At 53.6% G+C, this 22,536-nt stretch overlaps 2 protein-coding genes across 3 annotated transcripts; one reads left to right on the top strand and one right to left on the bottom strand.

Annotated features, from left to right (window-relative positions):
• Positions 1-211: 211 nt before the first annotated feature.
• Positions 212-9,577, bottom strand: CSDC2 (cold shock domain containing C2). The gene is made up of 4 exons (XM_042792511.1): positions 9,332-9,577; positions 2,816-3,082; positions 2,429-2,551; positions 212-2,159 (listed from the first exon to the last, which is right to left on the bottom strand). The coding sequence occupies exons 2-4, from the start codon at positions 2,989-2,991 to the stop codon at positions 1,997-1,999; spliced, it is 462 nt and encodes a 153-aa protein (XP_042648445.1). The 5' UTR covers positions 2,992-3,082; positions 9,332-9,577; the 3' UTR covers positions 212-1,996.
• A 5,861-nt stretch (positions 9,578-15,438) lies between these two features.
• Positions 15,439-22,476, top strand: POLR3H (RNA polymerase III subunit H). 2 transcript variants are annotated; one of them, XM_042793254.1, is made up of 7 exons: positions 15,439-15,494; positions 15,838-15,965; positions 17,184-17,280; positions 18,928-19,014; positions 20,009-20,072; positions 20,728-20,935; positions 21,589-22,476. In XM_042793254.1, exons 2-7 carry the CDS (start codon positions 15,855-15,857, stop codon positions 21,640-21,642), a joined length of 621 nt encoding a protein of 206 aa, XP_042649188.1. In that variant the 5' UTR covers positions 15,439-15,494; positions 15,838-15,854; the 3' UTR covers positions 21,643-22,476. The 2 variants fall into 2 exon arrangements, with proteins under 2 accessions (XP_042649188.1, XP_042649189.1); XM_042793255.1 differs by lacking the exon at positions 15,439-15,494 and adding an exon at positions 15,511-15,756.
• The last annotated feature ends 60 nt before the right edge of the window (positions 22,477-22,536 follow it).

Here is a 22,536-nt window from a genome sequence, read left to right as displayed (position 1 = left end):
GGGACCAGCCCCGGTGCTGGTCACCCCTCCTGTCCCAGGCTCGGGGTGCCCTGGGGCTGGAGCACCCCAGGACACGCTGCGTGGCTGTGGGTGAGTCCCTCCTGGCATCTGGATAACTCTCCTGGGCGCTCCAGGTCCTTCACCTGGGCGAGTCACCAGCATCCCCACTGCGACACACGCACAAAAGACAAAGAGCTGGGACGGGCAGGGCTCATGGGAAAGTCACTTTTAATGGTTTATTGCCAATGTTACAGAGGTCGACGCACAGTCAGACAGGCGGGAACCACACTGGAGATGTAAAAACACCGACAAGTCTAGGGTTTTAGTTTATTTCCAAAAGAAAAGAGAGAGAAAAAAAAAAAAAAAAAAAAAAAAAAATTCGAACAAAGTTTGCCTTGGCCAAGCTGACTGCATGTCTCAGGGATGGCTGGGGCCTGAGCCAGCGTCGTGTAGCCCCTGGGTGAGACGGGCTTCGGGTTGGCAGTGAGATTGGCTGCGGGGTCCCGGGGCAGTCCCCCCGCCAGCCTGGGCTGGGGCAGCGGGCAGTGTTCCTCCCAAATCCACAGGGCCCCAGCTGTCCCGCGTGGCACCAGCCTTGCCCCCCTCCTCTCCCTGCTTATGGCAGACCTGTCCCCACCGCAACAGTGGTGGCGAGAAAGGTGGAAAATGCCCCTCTCCATCAGTGCGGAGGACTGGCGGCACCGGCGGCTCCTGCTGAGTGGGTGCCTGGGGAGCCGGCTGTCATCACCCACCCTGCTCGGGGGGGGGCTGCTCGCCCTGATTTGAAATAAACCCCTTAAGATGCTGATAATCCCTGGCGTGTCTGTGCAGGCACCGTTTCCCTGGGGTCTGTTCAGGCCCAGCGGGGTACATGCCTCCCCTGTCCCGCCGCCCCCTGCCCTGTCCCTTCCCCAGGGCCGTGGGAGCCCGCCTGGCCAGGGTATGGCAGAGAAGACCAAAAACAGAGTTTGTGCTTTGTATACGAGACCCTGCCTACACCGAGGGGCTGGGGAGGAGGTGGCTGCACTCGTCCCATGGCTGAGGCTACTCAAACCCCTCAGCCCCTTGCTCCCCCGCCCCCCCCCCCCCCCCCAGCAAGCTATGGACATGCACACACACACACACACACACACACACACACACACACACACACACACGTGCGCACAGGGGAAGGGGGGGGTCCCAGGGGGCTGAGGGAACAAGGGGAGGAGGAGGAGGAGGTGGCCATCTCCCCAAAACCATGTCAGCACCGAGCCAGCGGTGGCAGGGAGCACAGAAGTGCCAAGTGCACCCCCGCCCCACGCCCAGGTGCAGCCCCCCAACACCCTGCCAGCAGCCGTTTGCCCCTTAAAACTAATTTTTTTTTCTTTCTGTAAGCCACTCACCTCCCCGTGGCACTGCTGACCTGAGAGATTTTTTGATGGAGGGACATGGCTCAGGCGGGTGCCGTGAGCTGCCAGCGATGGGGATGGGTCTCAGCCACCCAGTCCCCGCACAGTGATACGCCGCCCCACACCGCCCCACTTCCCCCCAGCCCCACGGCATGCCCTGCTGTGGGCAGTGGGACCAAGCGGGGTGCCCATCTTGCTGGAGTGAGGTTCAGGAGGACAAGACAAGCCCCCCCAGCACCCTCCCAGCCACCTCCTGCTCTCAGCACCTGCTTCAGCCTGGGGCAACCAAGGGGCTGGGGGGTAGGACTGGTTCCCCTGCTCCCCATGGCCGTGGGGGCAAGGAAGGGGACACGGGGCTCGGCGCTGCCCCCGGAGCTGGGGGGCGGCAGGGGAGGGCTCTGCTTCCCCCATCCCCCTCAACAGACACTTACAAACACACACAGAGAAAGGAAACCGTAACCTTATAAAAGACACCGAACGCAAACGCCTGCGTGTTTGGGGGCAGCCCCGGCCCCACTGCCGCCTCGGCTCCCCCCGCGCCCCCCGCAAGCGGCCGGGCAGGCTTGCTCCGTGGGGCCGAGCGGCTGGCGGCCCCCCCTGGGCGCCTAAGAGCCAATGATCTGGCCAGACCACGTCTCGTGCTTCGTGTGGGGTGCCAGGTTGGTGAGGACCACCTCCACCGCCTGGAACTTCTGGTTCTTGGGGGGGATGGGGCAGACCTTGTACGTCACCTCGTCCCCCTCCACTGGGACGTATTCCCCCTCGATGCTGTGGGAGAGGAGAGGAGAGGTGGTGGGGCTAGGGCCAAGAGCTGGACCCCCACCCCAGACCACCCAGCACCAAGGAAGGTACCAGACCCACCAGCTGCGCCTTGGGAAAGAAAACCCACCGGCAGCGGGGCGGGTAGAGGAGAGGCAGAGCCCCATCCCCACCCCACGGAGACATCCCCCACCCCGGCCCATGGGTCTCCAGCCCCGTGCTGACGGCGTGGCTCCCCCAGGGCGCCCCAGCGCCGCGTGACCCCCCCCCAGACTTACTCAGACACGTGGACGAAAATGTCCTCTGTGCCGTTCTCAGGGGTGATGAACCCGTGGCCCTGGGAGCGCGAGAACTGCTTGCAGACGCCCTTGAAGATGGGGCCGGCGGAGGCGCGCGCCGTCCTGCGGGAAGAGAGGGGGGACGGCGATGTCTCACCGGCGGCACTCGCCCGGCGGGCAGCGCGGGGCGAGGTCTGCTGCCAAAACACGGCGTTCCCTGGGCGAGGGCAGGGCACCCACCCGCAGCACCCCCGGGGCGGGCGACCGCGGCGATGCCAGGCGCTGCGGCGATGGGCATCAGGTGGAAACGGTTCCGCAGGTGCCCACGGTCCCTGCTCGGCTCAGCCGGGCAGCCCCAAGCCCACTCGCCACGTGCCGGCTACTTACGCCGAGTAGGTCCTGGTCCTTTTGGTGGGGAGGGGGCTGGGCAGGTCCCGCAGCAGGAGGTTGCCCCGTTCCCAGATGCGGCTGCCCTCCCGCTGGAAGGGGAAGGTGGGCCACACCGGCGACTTGGGGGAGTGCAGCGGCGGCACCGCCGGCGGGGCGCTGGGGTCCGACGACATGGTGGGGCCGGCGGGCTCCTCCGTTTTGGGGACGGGTGGTCAGGCGGCAAGAAGAAAGGGGGCCCAGGCACGTGGGGCTGCTGCCTGCGACCTGGGGAGCGAAGCCGGGGGCGGTTACAGGCTTCCCAGCAAGGGCTTTTGGTGGGGGCAGTTTGCTGTCAGGAATTGCCCCCTCTGCTCCTGACCCCGCGTCTCTGGGATGCTGCCGGGCTTCGGTACTGGGCACTAAGCCCTGGTGCTGGGAATCACCCCAAGAAGCCCATCCCAGCTTGGAGCAAGCCAGGATGTTCCAACAAATCAATTCTACGGGAAGGAAAGAGCTGGGTTTGTGTCTCTGTCTTTCATTTTCCAGGATAATCCCACGTATTAGATATGAAGGTGTTAAAAAGCACGCCCTGGGAGAAGGAACAGCTGAGCACGGGCTGCCAGGGGCAGGAACCATTTTGGGAAGGATGCCCGTGCTGTGCCAGTGCACCCAGGCCCCCAGCCCCGGCGTCTGAGATCTGCCCCCCCCAGCACAAGATTTCTGCTAAAAGGGTGAAGGAAAACGACTGAGACGATAGGCAGGTCAAGGTCAGGGGTCTGAGGTCACCCCACCACTGGTGGCTGCCTCCATGCTGTGGGATTTAGGGCCCAACCCTGACCCCAGCCAGTGGCTCACTGCCTGCCCGGGCACAACCCTACAGGGAAGGGACACCGGGAGGCTGTCGCAGGGCTGCTGGCAGCACACACCCGCCTTGTGCACCTCAGATGAGCCATGACACAAGCACAGCCTCCTGCCATTGCAGTCGTCGGGCTCATTTTTGGCTGTCATCATGCAGTTTGCAAAGAGTTAAAGCCCCAAGGGGCAGAAACCCTGCAAGCTTTGGCTGCCTGAGAATGTACAAGAAGTAGCCTGACAGCCAGGTAACCTGCTGAAGAGCAGCAGCCAGAGCAAGGGTGGGCACAGCTGATCTTGCCCAACCACCCTGAGCATGAATTTGGGTGGGGGAGAGGTGCAATTTAAGGCCTCCCAGCTCTGGTGCGTGATCAGCACTGCAGACACTTGCTCAGAAAGCCTTTGCTCTGCTGATTTCCCATCAGTTGCTGCATCTCATGGTGGGTGCCTCTGTCTCGGGGCCACCCCACGCCGGCGGCTGCTTGGGGGCACTGCTCTTTGGGGATGCTGGGTGGGGGTTCACCCATCTCCATCACGGCTCAGGGGTTTCCCCACCACCCGGAGCTGGGGAGCCCGACATCCCACGGAGTTACCGTCCCCTGCCCAGCCACCCCCTCCAGCCCTTCCCGCCCTGCTGGGGTGTGTGGCATCTTTTGGGACGACACCTGCACACACTGGGAAACCCAGAGAATATTTAATTTGGTTTCTGACTCATCCGCGGCCCCTTGAGACGCAGAGGCCCTGGGGGGACATGCAAAAGGGGGTCACCTCTGCTCTGAAATTAGCAGGCACCAAGGACATAGGAAAAGGTTTCTAGAGCAGCTGAAGTTTCAGGGAGGGACCAGGCGACTCTTGTTCCCCTTGCCCACCTCCGCTTGCTTCCTCTGCCAGGGGGTCTGCCTGCCGCCGTGTCCTGACTGCTGCCACTCCACCTTTGGTGCCCATCCGTGCCTCAGCTACTGTCCTAACAGCTGCCCCCTCTCAGCCCTGCAGACCTTCGCCCTGAGGTCCAGGCAGCAGAGGCCACACTGGAGTCCCACCCCAAGACAGAAGCCTCCCCTTTCCTCCTGCCCTTCAAGACAACATCCATTAGTGTCGACAAAACCCTCCGAAACATCTCTCCCCTCGTTGTCCTCCCATCTGTCCCTGCACCAAACCCTTCCTGCGCTTCAGCAGCTCCTCTCTGCCACGGAGCAACTGGAGCACACGCGCCCGTCTTCTGCTCCACGGCCCACCCTGCGCCGGGGCTGCTCGGCTCCCGGCACACTGGGCTCAGCGTCTCCTCCTCCCATTCCCAGGCTCAGGCTCGCCAGCCCTTTCCCCTTCGCCCGAGGAGCTCGGAGAGGCTCAGAGAGCACCCAAGCAAGACACCCAAAAGCCGGAGCAGCCACCAAGCTGCTTCTCTGCTCCCATCTGTTCCACACCACCCCCCCCCCCCCCAGTCTGGCCGCCCCGCCTGCGCCGGCGAGCAGCCTGGCCGCTTTTGGGCAACAAAAAGCGATGCGGTCCCCAAGCGTCGCTGCAGGATCTGGCACCTTCCCAGGGCGTGTCAGGGCTGGATGAGCGGGATGATTTGGGGGGAGGCAGCCCTCGGTCCTCTGCCACATCATGGAGCCGCCACTATGAAAATGGCTTCATCACGGCGCGCCTCCTCTGTGCGCGCTTTTGCTGACAAGGCCTTTTGGTTCCCCCACCAGATTAGGGACAATGGAGGGTATTTAACCTGAATAACGATGCTTGGAGCAAACTATTAGTATGCTGAGGGGATTGGCTGGCGCCAGGAGAAAGAGCTTCCTCTGACAGGTCCACAAGGGCCTGGAAAAATGGAAGTTTCCCAGAGGCGAAAGAAAAATAAGAGGCGAAGGGGAAAGGGGTGTGCAGGACGGGGAGCCTTGCAGGGACAAAACAGGGTGGGCAGATGAAGTGGCCGGGGTACACCTGTGGGACTAGCTCAGGCTGGGGTGCCCTGAAGGCTCCCTAGTTCAGGGGACGAGCGGTGGCGGGGAGCGGGAGCACGACGGGCATCGCTGGGGGGGGGAAGAGGCAGACAGCCCGCTCCTGAGGCCCCAGGGCAGCAGCGGAGGGTGCCCTCCTGGGGCTGCCATTTGCCCCACGCAGGAGAAAAAGCCGGACACGATCGCCTGCAGGCCCTTTGGGGGGGCTCTGATGCGGGGGAGAGCTCTGGCACGGGGTGGCAGCTCACTGGGATGAGCACGGGGTCAGGGCACAGCGAGGCTGTGGAATCCCTGTCCTTAGGGGTATGCGACCCCCCCCCCCGGACACGTCCCTGAGCAGCCCGCTCTAACTGAGGCATTGCGCCTAACTCCTGCTTGAAACAGGGGCTGGAGCAGATCCCCCCCATCCTGCGGCCACGCCAAGGCTGGCTCCCACGGCCAGCAGCGCTCTGCCCCTCTCCAGCGCCTGGCCCAGCAAGCACCCCAAATCTGTGGGTCAGCCTTGGAGCCCGGTGGCTGTGCACCCGGCTTTGCAGGTGCTGGGGAAGCTGAGGCTGAGCGGGAGCTTTGGCACCACGCAGGGCTCTGGGGTGGGCTCCTGCCTGCCACATCATTTAAATCCCCACAGCAAACAAAGGGACTGAGGAAATTAAACTCATGGCAAAAGCGGGCTGAGAGAAGATGGCATGTCCTCGCTGGAGTCTCGTCCCCTCCCAGCCCAGCTGGAGAGCAGGGAAAGCCTCTCTTGTCCTTCTCTTCCCCGCCCTGTGCTCCACCCCACCATTCTCTCCCCAGCCCTTTCTCCACGCTGCAGCCCCAGGAGGCAACAAGGAGGGAGCACCTGGGGCACAGGAGGCATTCTCCCCATCTCCTCCATCACCAGTGATCACGCTAACCTCTGCCAGGGCCGACAGCATTTCTCCCCCACACAGGGTCCCTCCCGGCCTGGCAGACACCACCCACGACACCATGTCCACCCCACACACATACACAGCGCAGGAGCAAAATCCAGGTCGCTTGAGGAGGCGAGCAGAGGTTGCAGCAGCCCGGCTCTGCCGCTGGGCATGGAAAGCCTTTCTGGCGTAACCCCCGGCATCGCGGCTGCTGCCGGGCCTCCACCTCACTCCTCCCCATCTCCCCTCAGTGGCTTGGCTCCGGGGGTGTCCCGGGGCTGACGATCCTCCGAGCCGAGGATGTGTGTAAGCTGCACCGAGGCCAGGGCTCCTTGGAAGGATGCTTTTCGTAAAAAACACCTCACACCCTGTCTGTCTTTCCCCCCCCCCCCCCCAAAGAAATCGTCTCGGAGCAAAACCCCAGAGCCCTCTGGTGACAGGGTTTCCTTCGGCAGCGGCAGCCAGCTTTGCTTTTCTGTTTTTCGGAGGGCAGGTTTCCCAGTCGAGCTGACAGTCGGGAGCGCTCACAGGCGAACGCAGGAAACCCAGGCCAATTAAGGCAGACAGGCAGTAGACACATCAGCTTTTATCTCGAGATCCAAGTACCCCATTCATCACCAGCCACTGAAAGGTCTGCCGTTTATCAAATAAAATCACTGTCTCTCTCCCTCTCTTTAAAGCCAAACACATTGACTTGGGTGCTGGCTGTGACCTTGTTTAACTAAACAGCCTTTCAAGGTCCCCCAGAAGGGGGGAAGGAGCCTTTTGAAGAGGCACCAGCCTCTGTCTGCCACTCCCCGTTCATTAGCGGCAGCGAAGAAAAACCCCTCGCGCATCCCTCGGCCGGGCGGGGGAAATACATATTTAATTGGCTTAATCGCTCTCGGCGAGCCGGCCCTCCCGCACGGGCGCTTCTTTGTGCTCCTTCCCATCCGCCGGAACCGCCAGGCTGCGCAGGATGGACGGACGGACGGACGGACGGGTGGCTGCTCTGCCGGCAGCTGTCACGCTCCGGCTCTGGACACGACCGTTCGGCCGGCCCACCGTCACCTTTCTGGGCATTTTCCTTTCACGCCGCCACGTCCCTTTGCAAATCCCCAGCTCGGATGCTGTCGGCATCGCGTTCCGGTCTCCCAAGTGCCACCGCTCCCCCCCCCCACCCGCCTCAGCTGAGGAGCTGGAGGTTATTTTCCCTCTGCTGCCTTTTCTAACGAGCTCCTGCACAGGCTCTTCCCTCCCGCTCGCCATCGCGTTTTCTCCATCCCTCACAACTGCCAATGGCCCCAGTTTAGGAGTCAGGTTTACCTTCCCGCTCCTTCCACCCCAGTATCAAAAAGGTCTCTGTACATCAAAAAGACACCCCGTCTCCGCAGCTGGCTGCCGGCAGCCATCTCCTCACACCACGGAGCAGGGAAAACGATGTTCTGGCCTGCTACCACCCTCGGGGAGGCTGATGCCCCCCCAGACCCAGCCTGTCTAGACACGGGCTGGAACGGAGAAGAGCTACACCCCTCCAGACGCGGGAGCGTGTCCCCAGAGCTTGATGCAAAAACAAAAACCCCATTTTTCAGCCGTCTGGCACACTCGTGTGCCGAGGGACCCAACAACATCACGGTGGCCAGCAGAGATCCCGAATCGGCATCTCCCAGGGGGCTGCTGTGCTGGGGAACCGGGATGGCTCCAGGCAAGGGTTACCACAAGCAGGGCCACTGCAACGCTCACCGGGCTTCGTTCCTCCATCCTCCCTTCCTCAGAGCAGGCTCACAGCCTCGGTGCCTGGCAGGTTTTTATAGATGCCGTCTCTGTCCGATGCTAATGAAAGCCTCTCAGCACCCCCCTCCCTTTTTTGGTTACCAGATCACGCTGTTAAGAGTTAAATACCAAGCAAAGCGATTTCTTTGCCTACCCTGCACGTTAAAAAACCCTCTGCTGAGGCAAATTACTACAGGAAAAATAAACTAGGCGGTTTTGGGGGAATACACACTGACAGCGTCCCCTCCCCAGCTAAGCCAATCACGCTCACAACTCCAGGGATCTTTGCTGAGATAGTCTCGCCTACGATACAGCCTGCTTAGCGCTAAAATATGAATGTCACCTTTATGGATCGATTATAAAAAGCTCCCTTAGTCAGTGCTGGGCTGCCCAATTCTCAGGGAGGCCATGGGGGAGGGCAAACAGGCTGCCAGATGCAAAGGGAGAAGCCATCATGGAGGCTGGATTTACCTTTTAAGCATATATGCATAATCATCACTCCCAAATACCAAGTTCGTGGGATTTGGTTGTTTTGTTGTGTTTTGTTTTATTTAAAATTAGAATAGTGTTTGTTCGCAGACGTGGTGCAAATGTCCTCGTCTGCGTCCTTTCTTCCTTCCTCCTTTGTGGATCTAACTTGCCTGCAGGAATGAACAGTGCAGCCAGTCCCAGAGAAACCCCAATTCAAGCCCCCATCATTGTCAGCCTGGTTTAGTAAGATTTTTTTTTTTTTTTTTTTTTTTTTTTAATTTTTTTTACAAATCGCCTCCCCCTCACCCGGCAATCAGAGAGCTGGGTCCCAGCTGATCTCAGCCCTCCCTGGCAAAGCCCAGGCTACTTGCCCCCCCAGCCACAGCAGGCGTGCAATGCGGCCACCGCCACCCCCAGAGGAGTTATTGTTCCTGAGGCTGGTGGGGAATAACCAAACGGGAGGAGGAGGAGGAGGGAAGTCGCGCTTCACCCTCGCACCTCTCCGCCGCCAAAAGGGAAAAGGAGGTTTGAAAGAAACAGGCAGCGTGTGAAGTTTAACCTCCAGCTACAATAGCCCAGGCAAGCTGGATGGCCATTGTGCCTCCCCTTACCTCCTCAGCAGTGACGGGCTCCCTGGAGCTGCGCTCTGCAAAGCATCGGTGCTCGGCGGGGCCGAAGGCTCTTCCGCTACCTTGCGAGGAGCAGTGGTCTTGCCTGCAGCCCGGCTTTGGGGGGGGCTTTCTCCAACTGCCTGCCTGCCTGCCTGCCGGCTGCCTGCTGATGGATCTGCGGTATCTGATGTGGCTATGATGTGCGCCTCGCACACACACGCATCCACACGCCTTCCCCTGACGTCAGGGCCAGGCCAGGGGGGAGCGGGCAGGTGGGAGGGATCAGCCTGGTCATTTCTGAGCTAGGCTTAAAGGAGCGAGTCTGTGGGGGGGGCCGGGAGGGACGAGGGACACCCCCGGGGGGCTGCATCGCTCCGGTTACGCAAAGCGACGTGGTGGCACGGCCGGACACAACAGGGCAGCCCCACGGGCTACCGGGACAGTGGGGTGGGAAGGCACCGGAGGGGGGGAGGGAAGGGGCCAGGAGGCCAGGTCTGGGCCAGGAGGGGTCCCCTGCGATGGGTCAAACCTCTCCCCTGTCACCCCAAGTCCCGCTGGTGAGGCTGCAGCTGCCCTCCCCGCCTGAGCAAGCCCGCAGCCCCCCAGCACCCATGGGTGCTGCGGTCATCCCCAGCACAGTAGGAGAGCATGGGGGGCACGTGCCACAAATCCACCCTACTGCCGTGCTCCCCTGCTTCCAGCTCGCAGCCGTCACTGACCGAGGTGTTTTCTAAGGGTCTCATTTCTAGCAGTGCACTGTGCCAACCCCCCAACCCCAAAAGATCTTTCCTTTCTGTTTTCCCCTGTGCTGACGTGACCGTGCTCAGGAGAGCCACCTCCACAGGCAGAAGCAATGTCATAAATTGGCCCGAGACCTTCTCTCTTGGGGATGCAGAGCAATGCAATGAGGACAAGGAATCAATCATTTGCCGTGTCCACTGGGGAATAGGGTGAGGAGTAATGGGGTTTAAATTGCAAGGAGCGAGATTGATGCTAGACATTAGGAAACACTTTCTAACAGAACAGACAGTTAATTACTCAAGTAGACTGCCTGAGGAAGCACTGGAGTCTCCATCACTGGAGATTTTTAAGAACGGGCTGGGCAGGCATCCTTGGGGGGGAATTTAGGTGATATCAAGCCCCTTTTGGAGAATAAGGGTGGACCACACCAGCAACCTTACCACGCAGGTCCCTGTGATCCTGGGATAAAATCTGCAAGAGCACCGAACAACGGTGGCGCAGTGTCAGCGCTGCAGGGAGCTGTCACCGGCGTTTTGTGATGCAGGGTGGTTGTGGGTTGGTTTGGGTTCCTTAAACATGACGCTTTCCTTGACTCTCTTCTCTTCTAGGTGGCTAAACATGATGATGCCAATCGGATCCGTTCCACCGATGACCCCCAGGGCTGCAGGGTGGCGTATGAGTTGTGTGGGAAGGCATAAGGCATGGTGCAGAGTCGAGACACGGTCCTGACGGCTCCGCCTGGTTGTATCCATCCATCCATCCATCCACCCATCCATCCATCCATCCATCCACCCATCCATCCATCCATCCATCCATCCATCCATCCATCCATCCATCCATCCATCCATCCATCCACCCATCCATCCATCCATCCATCCATCCAGGCAGCTGGCTGTTGATCCGTGGATGTCCCAGGAGCTTTGGCAGAGGGACCCAATCACAAACCAGTTGTGTCTCTCCTGTCGATGAACTACAGTGCAGAAAAAGGCTCCACAGACAGAAGAGACCAGCCCATGGCAAGACCAACAAAAAGCACTGAAACCCCAAGTGCCGGTGGGTTCGGCCATTGCCCATCACACTCTGTGGCTTTTCAAGCAGCTTTCCACGACAAAACAGGAGCCCCCTACAGACACCACAAGTCTCATCTCCCCAGTCTACCCTTCAAAACCTTGCAAAAGAAGGGGAGGAGACACCCAGCCAGCTCTTAGTCTCCACTCCAAGTTTCTCCTGAGATAGTCCATCCTCTTCTCAGGGACAGCTTGCACTGATTTTAGACCGGGTAGAGTTAATTTTCTTCACAGTAGCTAGCATGGGGCTATGTTTTGGATTTGTGCTGGAAACAGTGTTGATAACACAGGGATGTTTTAGCTACTGCTGAGCAGCACTCACACAGAGCCAAGGCCTCTTCTGCCACCCACACCACCCCACCCGCAAGGAGGCCGGGGGGGCGCACAAGAAGTTGGGAGGGGACACAGCTGGGACAGCTGACCCCAACGGACCAAAGGGATATTCCATAGCATAAGACATCATGCTCAGCACATACAGTTGAGGGAAGAAGAAGGAAGGGGGGGACATTTGGAGTTATGGCATTTGCCTTCCCAAGTCACCGTTACACCTGATGGAGCCCAGCTGTCCTGGGGATGGCTGAGCACCTGCCTGCCGATGGGAAGTGGTGAATGAATTCTTTGTTTTGCTTTGCTAGCATGCACAGCTTTTGCTTTACCTATTAAACAGTCTTTATCTCAACCCAAGAGTCTTTTCACTTTTACCCTTCTGATTCTCTCCCCTATCCCACCGAGAGGGCGTGAGCAAGTGACTGTATGGGCCTTAGTTGCCAGCTGAGATTAAACCATGACACAGTTCTACGCATCCAGAGCGGGGGGGTCCTGAGCTGGAAACAGCTGGAGGCCAGAAGAATGCTGGGGACATGTGGTACAGGCACAACCTCCTCTTCTCTGGGCATTCATTTAATATTTGTACATTGAGTATCACAAATACCTGTACTTCCCTCCCCGATTTGTGGTACATCAGGGTTAGCTGTGTGCCCAGCTGCACATGTTAAACAATACAAACTGAACAGAGGCCACAAGCATCAGAACCTGACTCTCCCACGTAGTCACCAAAGGTTCTTGATGGAAAAGGCACGCAGAACTCAAAGTATGTTTGACTGGAAGGTGGCTCTGGGCATGCGCTGCAGCAGAGGAGGCAGAGTCTAAAGCACGCAAAAATGATGAAAGGAGAAGAGGGGAAGCTTTGATCAGAGAGTGGGAGTGGGGGGTGCTGGAGATGCCTGCAGAGACAGAGGCAAAGGCAGGAGTGTGGAGGGCTTTATATGTGAGAATATACATAATTCCTTTGGAGTCAATCAAAGGAGGACCAAAACAGTTTAGATGCAAATTACCACTCACCTCCTCCAACGTCTCTGAGCCAGTTTTCCCCAACAGCCATGGGGATGTGGGGGCAGAGGAGATCTTAAACAAAATAATTTGGGGGTTCCTTTCGTTTTCCTCCCAGTTTCTTAGCCTTCAGGTAACTCCAAATAGTATTTTCCATTTTTTTTCTGTACAATCGTGAGAGTGAGAAATGTCTGGGGTTTTATCTGAGTGACAGAAAGACCCTCGTGCAATCCCTGGATTCCAGCAGCTGAAGCTTCAAAAAAAACAGCAACCAAGAACCATGCTCCCAAATGTCAGAAAAGCCCTAATACTGCTGAGAGAGATTCTAGACACCTTATGGTTATGTATGAAAATGAGTGTACATGATTTGTGGTTATTCACTGTGCCAGTACTACTGGGACAAAAAGAGACCACTCAGCAAACTGTGGCTGTTCACACAATCTCCAACATCAAGATACCTTTCTGCAGCATTAAATAGAGTGTAACTCTGAGTGCTATTAATAGCTGAGTTGAGACAACACCCATGTTCTACAGGGCAAAGTTTGTCTTTTGTTTATATTTTTATGTTGGCGACGGTGATTATGAAATACAGAATTCTTCCAGGGAGAAAACCTAGGTTGCAACAGAGCAACAACTGTCACATGAATGAAGGCCCAGGCACACACTGCTTGGGATCGGGGGGGTCACCTGCAGAGGATGACACGGGAAATCATTTCCCACAACCTCCGATGTTACTGGTGGAGGCTGAGAAACAGCCAGTCAGACTCAGCTCTGGTAATGTTTGCAGCCCGGTACCAGAGGCAATGAAGCCCACCCAACACTGCCATTGCCAACTTTCTCTCCACACATTTCAGTTCAGTTTCCTCACAGTAGTATCAAAGTACCTGCAAGTTTCACCAAAATATGTAGCCGTGCAGAGAAATCCTGTCATCCTTACTGAGGAACAGCCTGCAGTGTTCAGCCCCTGCTGGCAATCATAGAGCTGATACAGGAGGGAGAGATTCTGCGCATCCTGACCCTAGAAGAACTTCCCTGGTGCCTGCACTTGAAGAGACACCAAAGACCCCACCATAAAACACAAGCCAGTATGAAGTGAGACCTTGCAGACCCACTGCTCACACAGCTGATTTTTGGGGGATGAGGATCAGGCCGAAGGGGGATGTATCTGCTTTGAACTGGGCACCCAACAGCCCCTGATGGGGCATGGTATTGGAAGCATGAAAAATGCTAGCTCAAGGATGGGCTAGAAATGGAAGTGTGATACAACTCTGTCCAAATTCACTTCTCTCCATCTCCCATGCTCTCCCAGCTATTCAGCTTACTATTCCACTGAATTCCTTCCCCTATTTAACCTTAAAGTTCTTATATAGAGAGGCATCCAGAGTGATCACCTTGGCAATATCAACAGTGTCTAGCTTCTACCTTCTCCTGTGATACCAAAGCTATTTCTTCTCCTGCCATCAGAAGAGGCATAAGGGAACTAATCTCTCTTCTGAAAAAGTAGCAACAGATACCTGCAAAACCTACACTCCAGCAAAAGGTCAAACCTTGCCCTGCCAGACCTGCATGAGGCCAGGACAGAACAGCAAGGGATGCAGCACATGTGCCAGCAAAACTGTGCTGCGCCAAGATTAGCGCAGCCGTGACTGTAGCACAGTAGAAAGGAGCCTTTGTAAGGCTCCCTGAAGTAGGACAAGAAGAGCAAGAAACACTGGGGATTTGGGTTGAGGTGTTCTGATAGAAGGGTGTCTGCTGCGTTGGCAGCAGAGCTCCTTGCTGAGATGGTAGATGCTGCTCTTCTCAGGTGACAGAGGAAAGGGTGTTCCTAGGCCCCCGATTTAATACAAACATGCCAGACATGTGCAGACCAGCCATGTTCCTTATAAAAAAAACCCAAACAAACCCACAACCTAACAGATCCTGGGGAAACAGGAATAATTGAGAAAAGATCAGAAACTCCTCGGCCAAGACAGGTATCTTGTTAATGAGGCCTGGCCACGCTATTTCCAACCTCATTTTCCCCTTCCTGTTCCAATACAGCTCAACATTTAATGATTTCTTATCTAAAACACTCAGTACTGTCTCACTAGGCGCTGCTGGGGAGTGTGGGGGACGACATACTTAGCCTTTGCATCAAAGCCGTTATGCTGACAGTGCAGTTTTGACTGTCAGCCAGAGATGTTTGGTTTTCCTGGTGAATCTTTTTTTAAACACACTTCAAAGAACCTCCTTTCATTTTTCCCTAACAAATTTCAGACGTTAGCACACCCCCTTGTTTTCTACCGTCCCTCATGCTGCTTACCTCACTGCAGAATGCAGAGGCCTGCAAAATCATGCCACGAGGGGTTTATTTTTGTAATTAACACTCAGAATAAATTATTCCAGCTCTACATGATGCCAATTTGTACCTGGTAATAACCTTGATCTAAGCATCGGGCAGTCACTGCTGTGAAGAACGCCTTCCAGGCGCAAGGGGGGCTATAAACCCACCCAGTTTTGCTGCATAGGTAGGCAAACAGCTGCAGTATTAGCTCTGGGAAAGGTGCAAACTTTTATCTCTGCTGCCCTATTGGGATTGACGCTTACAAAAACGATAAATGAAACTGCAAAGTGCCATTACGGATTGTTTCAGGGGACACTGCAGCACTGGAACCACTTTAAGCGGGGGAGGGGGGGTGAAGCAGGTACAGAGCAGCCCTGCGCAGGGCGCCGGGTTGTTGTTGAGAGCCTTTCCACGTTCATACGGACCAAAACCAGCCCCCTCGCGGAGGCCACCGGAGACCACGGCGGCCCGGGCCCGGCCGTGCAGCCGAAGCCGCAACTAACGGGGCTGGGGCTCCGCCCCGCCCTGAGGAGGGACAAAATGGCCGCCGTGGGGCGGGGCGAGGTGGGGCGCGACATGGCCCCGCCCACGCGTCCCGTGGGCGGTTCAACCCCGCGTCAATCACGGACACGGGCCCGCCCGCCGATGGCGATTGGCTGAGGCGCCGGAAGTGGCCGGAGGCAGGGGCATCCGCGTGCGGCAGGTGGGTGAGGGGGGCCCGCTCCCGCCCCGCTCCCGCGCCCTCCGCCCGGCTCCCGGGTTTCCTGGCCGCCTTAAACCCCCGCTCTCCTGCTTGGCTCCCTCCTCCCCACCGCCAACGGCCCTTGCGCGGCCGCCTTCAAACCCCGCGCCCCCTTCCTCCTCGTCCCGTCCCCCCCAACCCCCTTTTCGGGATGGCCAGGGTGCTGCTCCGTTAAGCTCCGTGCAAGACGTCGGGGTGGTTTTCCAGGCCCGTCCCGCATCAGGTGTTTGGGGGGGGGGGGGTCTTGGTTGTCCTCGCAGGGCTCCGGTTCCTGAGGCTGTTGGTATTTTCTCGCTCTCCTCAGAGGCGCTCCCCGCCACCATGTTTGTCCTGGTAGAGATGACTGACACAGTGAGAATTCCTCCCTGGCAGTTTGAAAGGAAACTGAATGAATCCATTGCTGAAGAGCTAAACAAGAAATTGGCCAATAAGGTAAAGCATGGGTCACGTATAGGTTGATGGAGGCGTCACACCATCCCTGAGTGTTTCTTCCTTTTATTTGTACCTAACGAGATGTGTGGTGAGAGATCAGAAGAGTTTAGCTGTGAAGACTATCCCCAGCAACAGAAATACCAGAGCCTGTGAACAAAGAGGCAGCCAACTATCGTCTCAGAGGGGACTTTTTTCTAATGGCTAATGCTGTAACGGGAAGGTACTGAGGTGCCAGATGGGGCAGAGAAGCATGGAAGAGAAGTGAGAGTAACTGCTGGCTTTTGTGTAGAGTAACAGTCTGAAACAGTCTGAAAAACAGATGCAGACTAATCCATCCAGTGGGAGAATTTTTTAAAAAAGACAATGTAAGTAAATGTAGAACAGTAATACTGGAAGAGAAATGAAGGTGTTAATGGCTGACTTGGTCTGTGTTTAGTACTCGAAATGCAGTGCAGCAGTAAGAGGTTGGTCTTTGGTGCAGGATATAAAATAGTGTCCTGTCATAGACCAAGAGATCACAGCTTCCCTGTGCAGCCGCAGGGCTTGTGATTAGCATACGGCTTTCAGCACAAGGGAGGTACAAAACTCAAAATGCAGCTTGTGAAGGGAGCTCAAAAGAGTGATCAAGGGTTGTGAATAGCAGATTATACAGACAAGTTATGAAAAGAAAATTTTTCTCTCATCCACTGATGACTGGTAGGTGCCTCAAATTTTGTAGGCTGTGAAGCCATCTCGGAAGTAGCAGAGAAACGAAGAGTTGTCCTCATCTCTCCCTGGAGCTAGTATAATTAAAGACAGGCAAGCCTAGAGTCTTCTGAGAGTGTAACTCTAGTGAAAAGTATGTTTAGCCTTTTTACAAGCCGTGGAGCTGGTGAATGATGTCTATGGGCAACTGTTTACTATCTTGGCAGGTCAAGTTCTCTCACCACTGACAGTTGCCCCAAGGGTTTCTGTTTGTAGCAATGCTCTTTCCAGTGCCAATGAAAACACACCCTCCCATGACACTTGAATAAGTTAGGGGTTCCCCTACAGTGCGGTGTGGTTAGGGCTGGGACTGTTGAAGAGAGTGTACCAAAAGAGCCTCCGTCCCATCTTGCCGCCCTTCTGTTGCCTTCTTTTGAAAAGGTGTGTGTTGTGCATAAATTTGGTGGTTTGCTTGATTTAACCTGGTGGGTTGCCTAATTTATTGCTTTTCAATTATCTTTTTATTTTGAGCAGGTTGTATACAATGTTGGCCTCTGCATCTGTCTGTATGATATCACAAAGCTGGAAGATTCGTACATATTCCCTGGAGATGGTGCATCACATACCAAAGGTATATGCTTGTCCTCAGTTACATAGTTTTGCAGAAGGTTAGTGATCTGGAAATGTAAATTGAGTTCAATTGTTAGGGAAAATAAATTTGAAGGAACTTACTTAAGTTCACAGTCTTAACATTGTTCCTGTTGGGAGGGTAGGGGGAACATGGCAAAAGTCTCTTCTTTCTGTTCTTGGGGTACAAATACAGCTTTAGCCAGTCCTGTTTGACTTTTCCAGCAGTCTGTTTTTGCTCTACAGTTAGAGCCATAGGTGTGGGGTGAGGAAGGGGTTAATTTAAAATGATTGGAAATCTGCACCTAAAAAATAAGTTGTATTAATTGTTCTGCATTTCTAGCGTTTTTTTATTTTTGGAGCTTATTTTCCCTAGCTAGAATGTTGAAACATGTTTCTGCGTATACCATTTGCACAGCATTTGATGCTGTTTTCTCAGCTGCAAGTTGTGCTACATTTTTGTTTGAGACTTAGACAGATCTGGTTCAGCATACATTTCTAGTGACTTTTTTTTTTTTTTTTTTAAATAAGAAATGACTAATTTCTTTACTTTGATTTTTGGGAAATCCGTCTCAGTAAAAACTGGAAGTAAATGCATAAAAGCAAATTTCTTATATTTTAAAAAAGTTAAAATAGGTTTATTTAAATTGGAAATAGATTCATTTTTCTAGTTTCAATTTTTGATGTGGAAGTGTTACTTGAGCAAATGAAAGGTTTCCTGTTGGAAGGGAACTGGATGGATTATGTGTGGCTCCCTTTGTCTAAATTTTAATTTCAACAGAACTTACTCCCTGCAAATGAAAGCTTCTCTAATACTAAAGAAGATGGCAGGCTTTCTTGCTTGCTTTAGTCTCCATTCAGCTTCTTAACTTGGAATTACTCCTTGCACTGAAACAAGAGAATATATTCTCTCTGATCTTGGAAAAAAGTCTTCTCTCAGAATCTGGGGTAGCACTTTGATAATTCTGCTGTGTTTGGTAATAACTTTCTTTAACGTACTGCCTGATTATACGTAAAAGAGGAGGACTGAGTATGGACAGCTAAAATGATGTTAAATTGCCCATAAGTCTTGTTTGGCTAAGATTGTTTTAGTATAGTGTTCTTATAATTATAAATGCAAAATGCTTAGTTAGAGACATTTCATTTAACCTGGATGAAAAGTCCAGTTATGTTAGAGAATTATTCACTCTGATAAAATTTTATATCAGATATTTCATTTAAAGAAAATTCAGCATTGCTGACAAAGATAAAAGGAGCAAAAGTATTACAAGAAAGTATAATTTCAACTGATACTCTTGGTCTTGAAGCATTCTGCCGGAATGCGCGCATGGTAACTTAAGCAGAGGCCCTTCTACGTGTTCTTCACCTCACAGTTTCCTTCTGTGAACTTAAACTCTTGCAAGGTTGAAGAGCAGAGAACAGGACACTGCTGATCAACAGCTGTCAGAAGTCATACAAAACAGTTAGGAATTAGAACTTCAGTTCCCGTTTTTCTATCTAATCAGTGCCTGTAAGGAAATTGTAAAAGAAACTGGGTAAGCATTTTAGAGGGCATATAGGATGTGGGATTATATTTTCATGGCTGCCACCCTGTGGAAAGAGTATAGTTCACGAACATGGATATAACATTAATGATCTGCTTTCTTTTAAGTGCATTTCCGCTACGTGGTGTTCCATCCCTTCCTGGATGAGATTCTGATTGGACAGATTAAAAGCTGCAGCCAGGATGGCGTCCACGGTAAACTGCAACTTCTAACGCTGGGGACACCTGCAGAGCTCTTGGTTCTTTTGAGATACTGGGATTTCAGGTTGTATAGTGCTCTGTGTAGGCCGGTTAAAGACTATTACTGGCCTCTAGCACTGCTCTGACCCGAGGGTGGTGGGTAGTCTGAGCCTGGCAGCTTCCCCTGCCCTTGATGGTTTTGTCTGCACTCCCCTTTCATTTTGTGATTCATGTGCATGCCCGAGAAGAACAGCCAAGCCCATCTGGAGCATAGACTGGAGTAATTTTCTCGCTTCAGTTAACAGAACTTGCCTTTTATTAGAGTGGTAGTATCGGCTCATGTTGGTCTAATGTATCTTCCCTGTAGTTCTATGCAAATTCATGATTGTTTTCTGGACCTGAAAACATGGCAGGGAAATGTCTTTGTGAGCACAAAGTGCTGTCAGATTCAGGGAATACGTAGTCGATGAGTTACTTCCCTTTCTTGTAGGAGTCTTCCATGCAAGCGAACTCCTCTGCTCAGTTGTTAAGCAAGGACAGTGAGGTTATCTTGGGTGCAATTGTTGCTGAATTTGGGCATGTCCACTACCTGATAAAATTCAACATTGTGAAGGCTCAAGGGAGAGACAGGGGCTCTTCTAACGTTATACTGGTCTTTGTTTAACGTGTTACATCTGTGATTTCTAAGCTCTTTTCTGTCACAGACCTCTATGGCATCTGACTCACTTCTTGGAACGCTTTCATTTCCAATCCTGCTCCAAACAGCCTTTTCCTTTCCCAGCAGGCATGAAGACTGTGCCCTCTGTTGCTGTATGCACTTTCAGCTGGGTGGTTGCTTTGCTGCCAACTGAAATTGAGTGTTGTGGCTCAAAGAGTAATTCCTGCGTGATCTCAGATGTCCTTCCTGAAAGAGGAAGGAGGATGAGCCTAGAAATGCGTTTTAGGAATTGCGGTGGTACATCATTTGCAAAGAATCCTTTCAGTCTTAATCAAGTTCTTTTCTCCACAGTTTCTATTGGATTCTTTGATGATATTGTCATCCCACCAGAATCCCTGCAGCAGCCAGCTAAGTTGTATCCTTTGATCACCTTTGATAACTTCACTACTTCATTTCAAAAGATTGTGCAGTGCTGGCCCAACAGGCATTCACTGCTGCAACAATGGAGGTGCTCGGTGGCAGAAGCTAAGCTGTTGTGCCGGGCAAGTCCCGCAGACTGTTATCACAGCTAGACGGGCCCCACGCTTACTAGGTTTTGCAGGATCATTGTGCCTGCTGATAGAAATGAATGGCAGTGTCCCCTGAACAACTGCATTGTAATCCCTGCCTCTAGTCTTGGCTGCTGCTGAAGACCGAACGCTGGTTTTCCCACATCATGTAATGTCTAGATACATGGTGTGTCTAATAAACTGAATTGTGGTAGGAGAGGTCGTGTTGGGTTTGAGCTCTTCTCTTTGGTTTGGGTTTTCTGGTGGTTTTTTTTTTTTTTTTTGGGGTGGGGTGGGGTGAGGGTAACCCCAGCTCTGCCCAGCAGCATGCACCTTGAAGCAGGGAAATCAGAAACAAGATGGGGATCCTGGGCTGCACAGACGATGACCTAGGACAGTGCATCGCGGTTGGAGAAAGAATTGCGAAAAGGCTTTGAATTGAGTGCGTTCCCAAAACTGTCAGAAAGTGATCTGTCAGGCAGAATACTGATTGTTTTCATCCTTAACCCTGGGCATGGTCAGCGATGAAGCAGAGCAGGTGTGGGTGTGGGAATATGAGACGGAAGAAGGGGCCCATGACCTTTACATGGACATTGGGGAGGAGATCCGCTTCCGAGTCGTGGACGAAACGTTTGTCGATACGTCGCCGACAGGTCCAAGCTCTGCAGAGTCTTCCACTTCAAACGCCACAGAAGAAGTCCAGAAGAAAGAGGCACCCTACACTCTTGTGGTAACTATGTGCATAACCCCTACGGCCTTGTGAACATTGTGGTTTATTCTATGTCTAAAATAGCATCCCTTTACCAAGGAACGGACTGCTTTAAGCTGACCGTGAAGCAAAGAGAGTCACAAAATGAAAGGAGTGGAAAAGGGGAGAAACAAGATTGTTCTTGTGCTCGTGCTGTGTTTGCTGTGTGTTTTCATTGCAACACTTTGTGGTTGTTGGTGGAGTTCCCCAGGAGGCTGATTTAAAGCAGGCTGGAGGTGCAGGATCTGTGGGTGGGAGCGAGCATCCGAGGAGCACAGAGGTGGGAGAACCCCATCAAGGTTTACACAGGCAGTGTTTTGATATAAGACCCACCTGAGTACAGTGCAAGAGAAAGACAGATCTAAACCGATGAAAGCTGGGTCTTCTCACAGCTGGAGTACGTTGGGACAGTCAGGAAGTGGAACGGGCAAGTGCTTGATTTTCAAGTGTTGAATGTTTGGTGTAGTGTTGGCAAGGTTTAGAGGAGTCTGGGCAAGTGTTGGGCAGGCTCCGATAGGAAAAAAAGTGAGTACTTCATCCGTAACTCAGCAGGCAGAGATTTTATATTTTTATGCATTTACTCCTGTATTTTCTATGCAGTTTACAATTGCACACTCTCTTCTCTCTGTGAACAGGGATCAATCAGCGAGCCAGGCCTGGGCCTCCTGTCGTGGTGGACAAACAGTTAGCTGCAACGAGAGCCTGCTCTGCAGAAAGTCTTCCTGGTGGTTGTTTGGGGGATAATGGGATCCTGCTGGTGCTCATCGCCCCTCTGAAGCTGAATGAGAAAGTAGGCCTGCCACTCTCTGTTTCCCCTTCAGCTTCCAACCTGCCAGATCGAGACAGTCGCTTGCAAGAAACGTCGTCAGTGATCTGCAGAAGTGAATTTACAGGCACAAAAAGCCTTGAGCGCAGCAGCAACCAACTCAGCTGGAGCTTTGGTCTCCTGCCCTGGAGGGAAAACTGGGGAGGTCTTTACTTGCCTGAATTAAGAAGGGAGTTGACTTCAGTGAGTGAAAGCAGGAAAGGAATGCCCATCAAGAAGTATTGCTTCCTTGGGCTGAGCTTGATCTCAGAGGGATAGAAACCTGCCCTTCTTTTGACAGGAAATGGAAAAGAGACAGCAAAAGACTGGAGTTAATATAAGTGTGGTACTCTGGAGACCTGGAAAATGCTGCTGCTGGGAGGGCAGGGGGGAGGTGGTGGCAATGTTCTGCTAAGAATGGGAACTTAAACCATAGATGAAGTCAGTTCAAGAGGTACTGGAATGACAGTAGTTTACCCAAAAGTAGCTTAGGCTCTGTGAAGATGACCACTGTGGAAGGCTACAGGCTGCTTATTGTGCTGAATGGAAATACTTTATTGGGGGTGTTGTTTCTATGGAGCATGAGCTAAACTTTGTGGAAGCTTGACTGAAAATACATAATTATGAACTGAAATGGACCAGGGCTGCTTTGAGCAAAGTTAAATACTTGTTTGTGGGGGTGTGTTAATACCAGAAATAGAATAAATAGTAAAAACCACCCAGCCTGCCTTCCTGTACAATTTGTGGGGAAACTATTAGCTTCCTGCCTCGCAGGAAG

This window comes from Tyto alba, unplaced genomic scaffold, assembly GCF_018691265.1.
Source record: "Tyto alba isolate M040663 unplaced genomic scaffold, T.alba_DEE_v4.0 Super-Scaffold_2, whole genome shotgun sequence".
Lineage (NCBI taxonomy): Eukaryota > Metazoa > Chordata > Aves > Strigiformes > Tytonidae > Tyto > Tyto alba.
The sequence above is the reverse complement of the archived record's forward strand: the minus strand, read 5'-3'. Positions and strand labels throughout refer to the sequence as shown.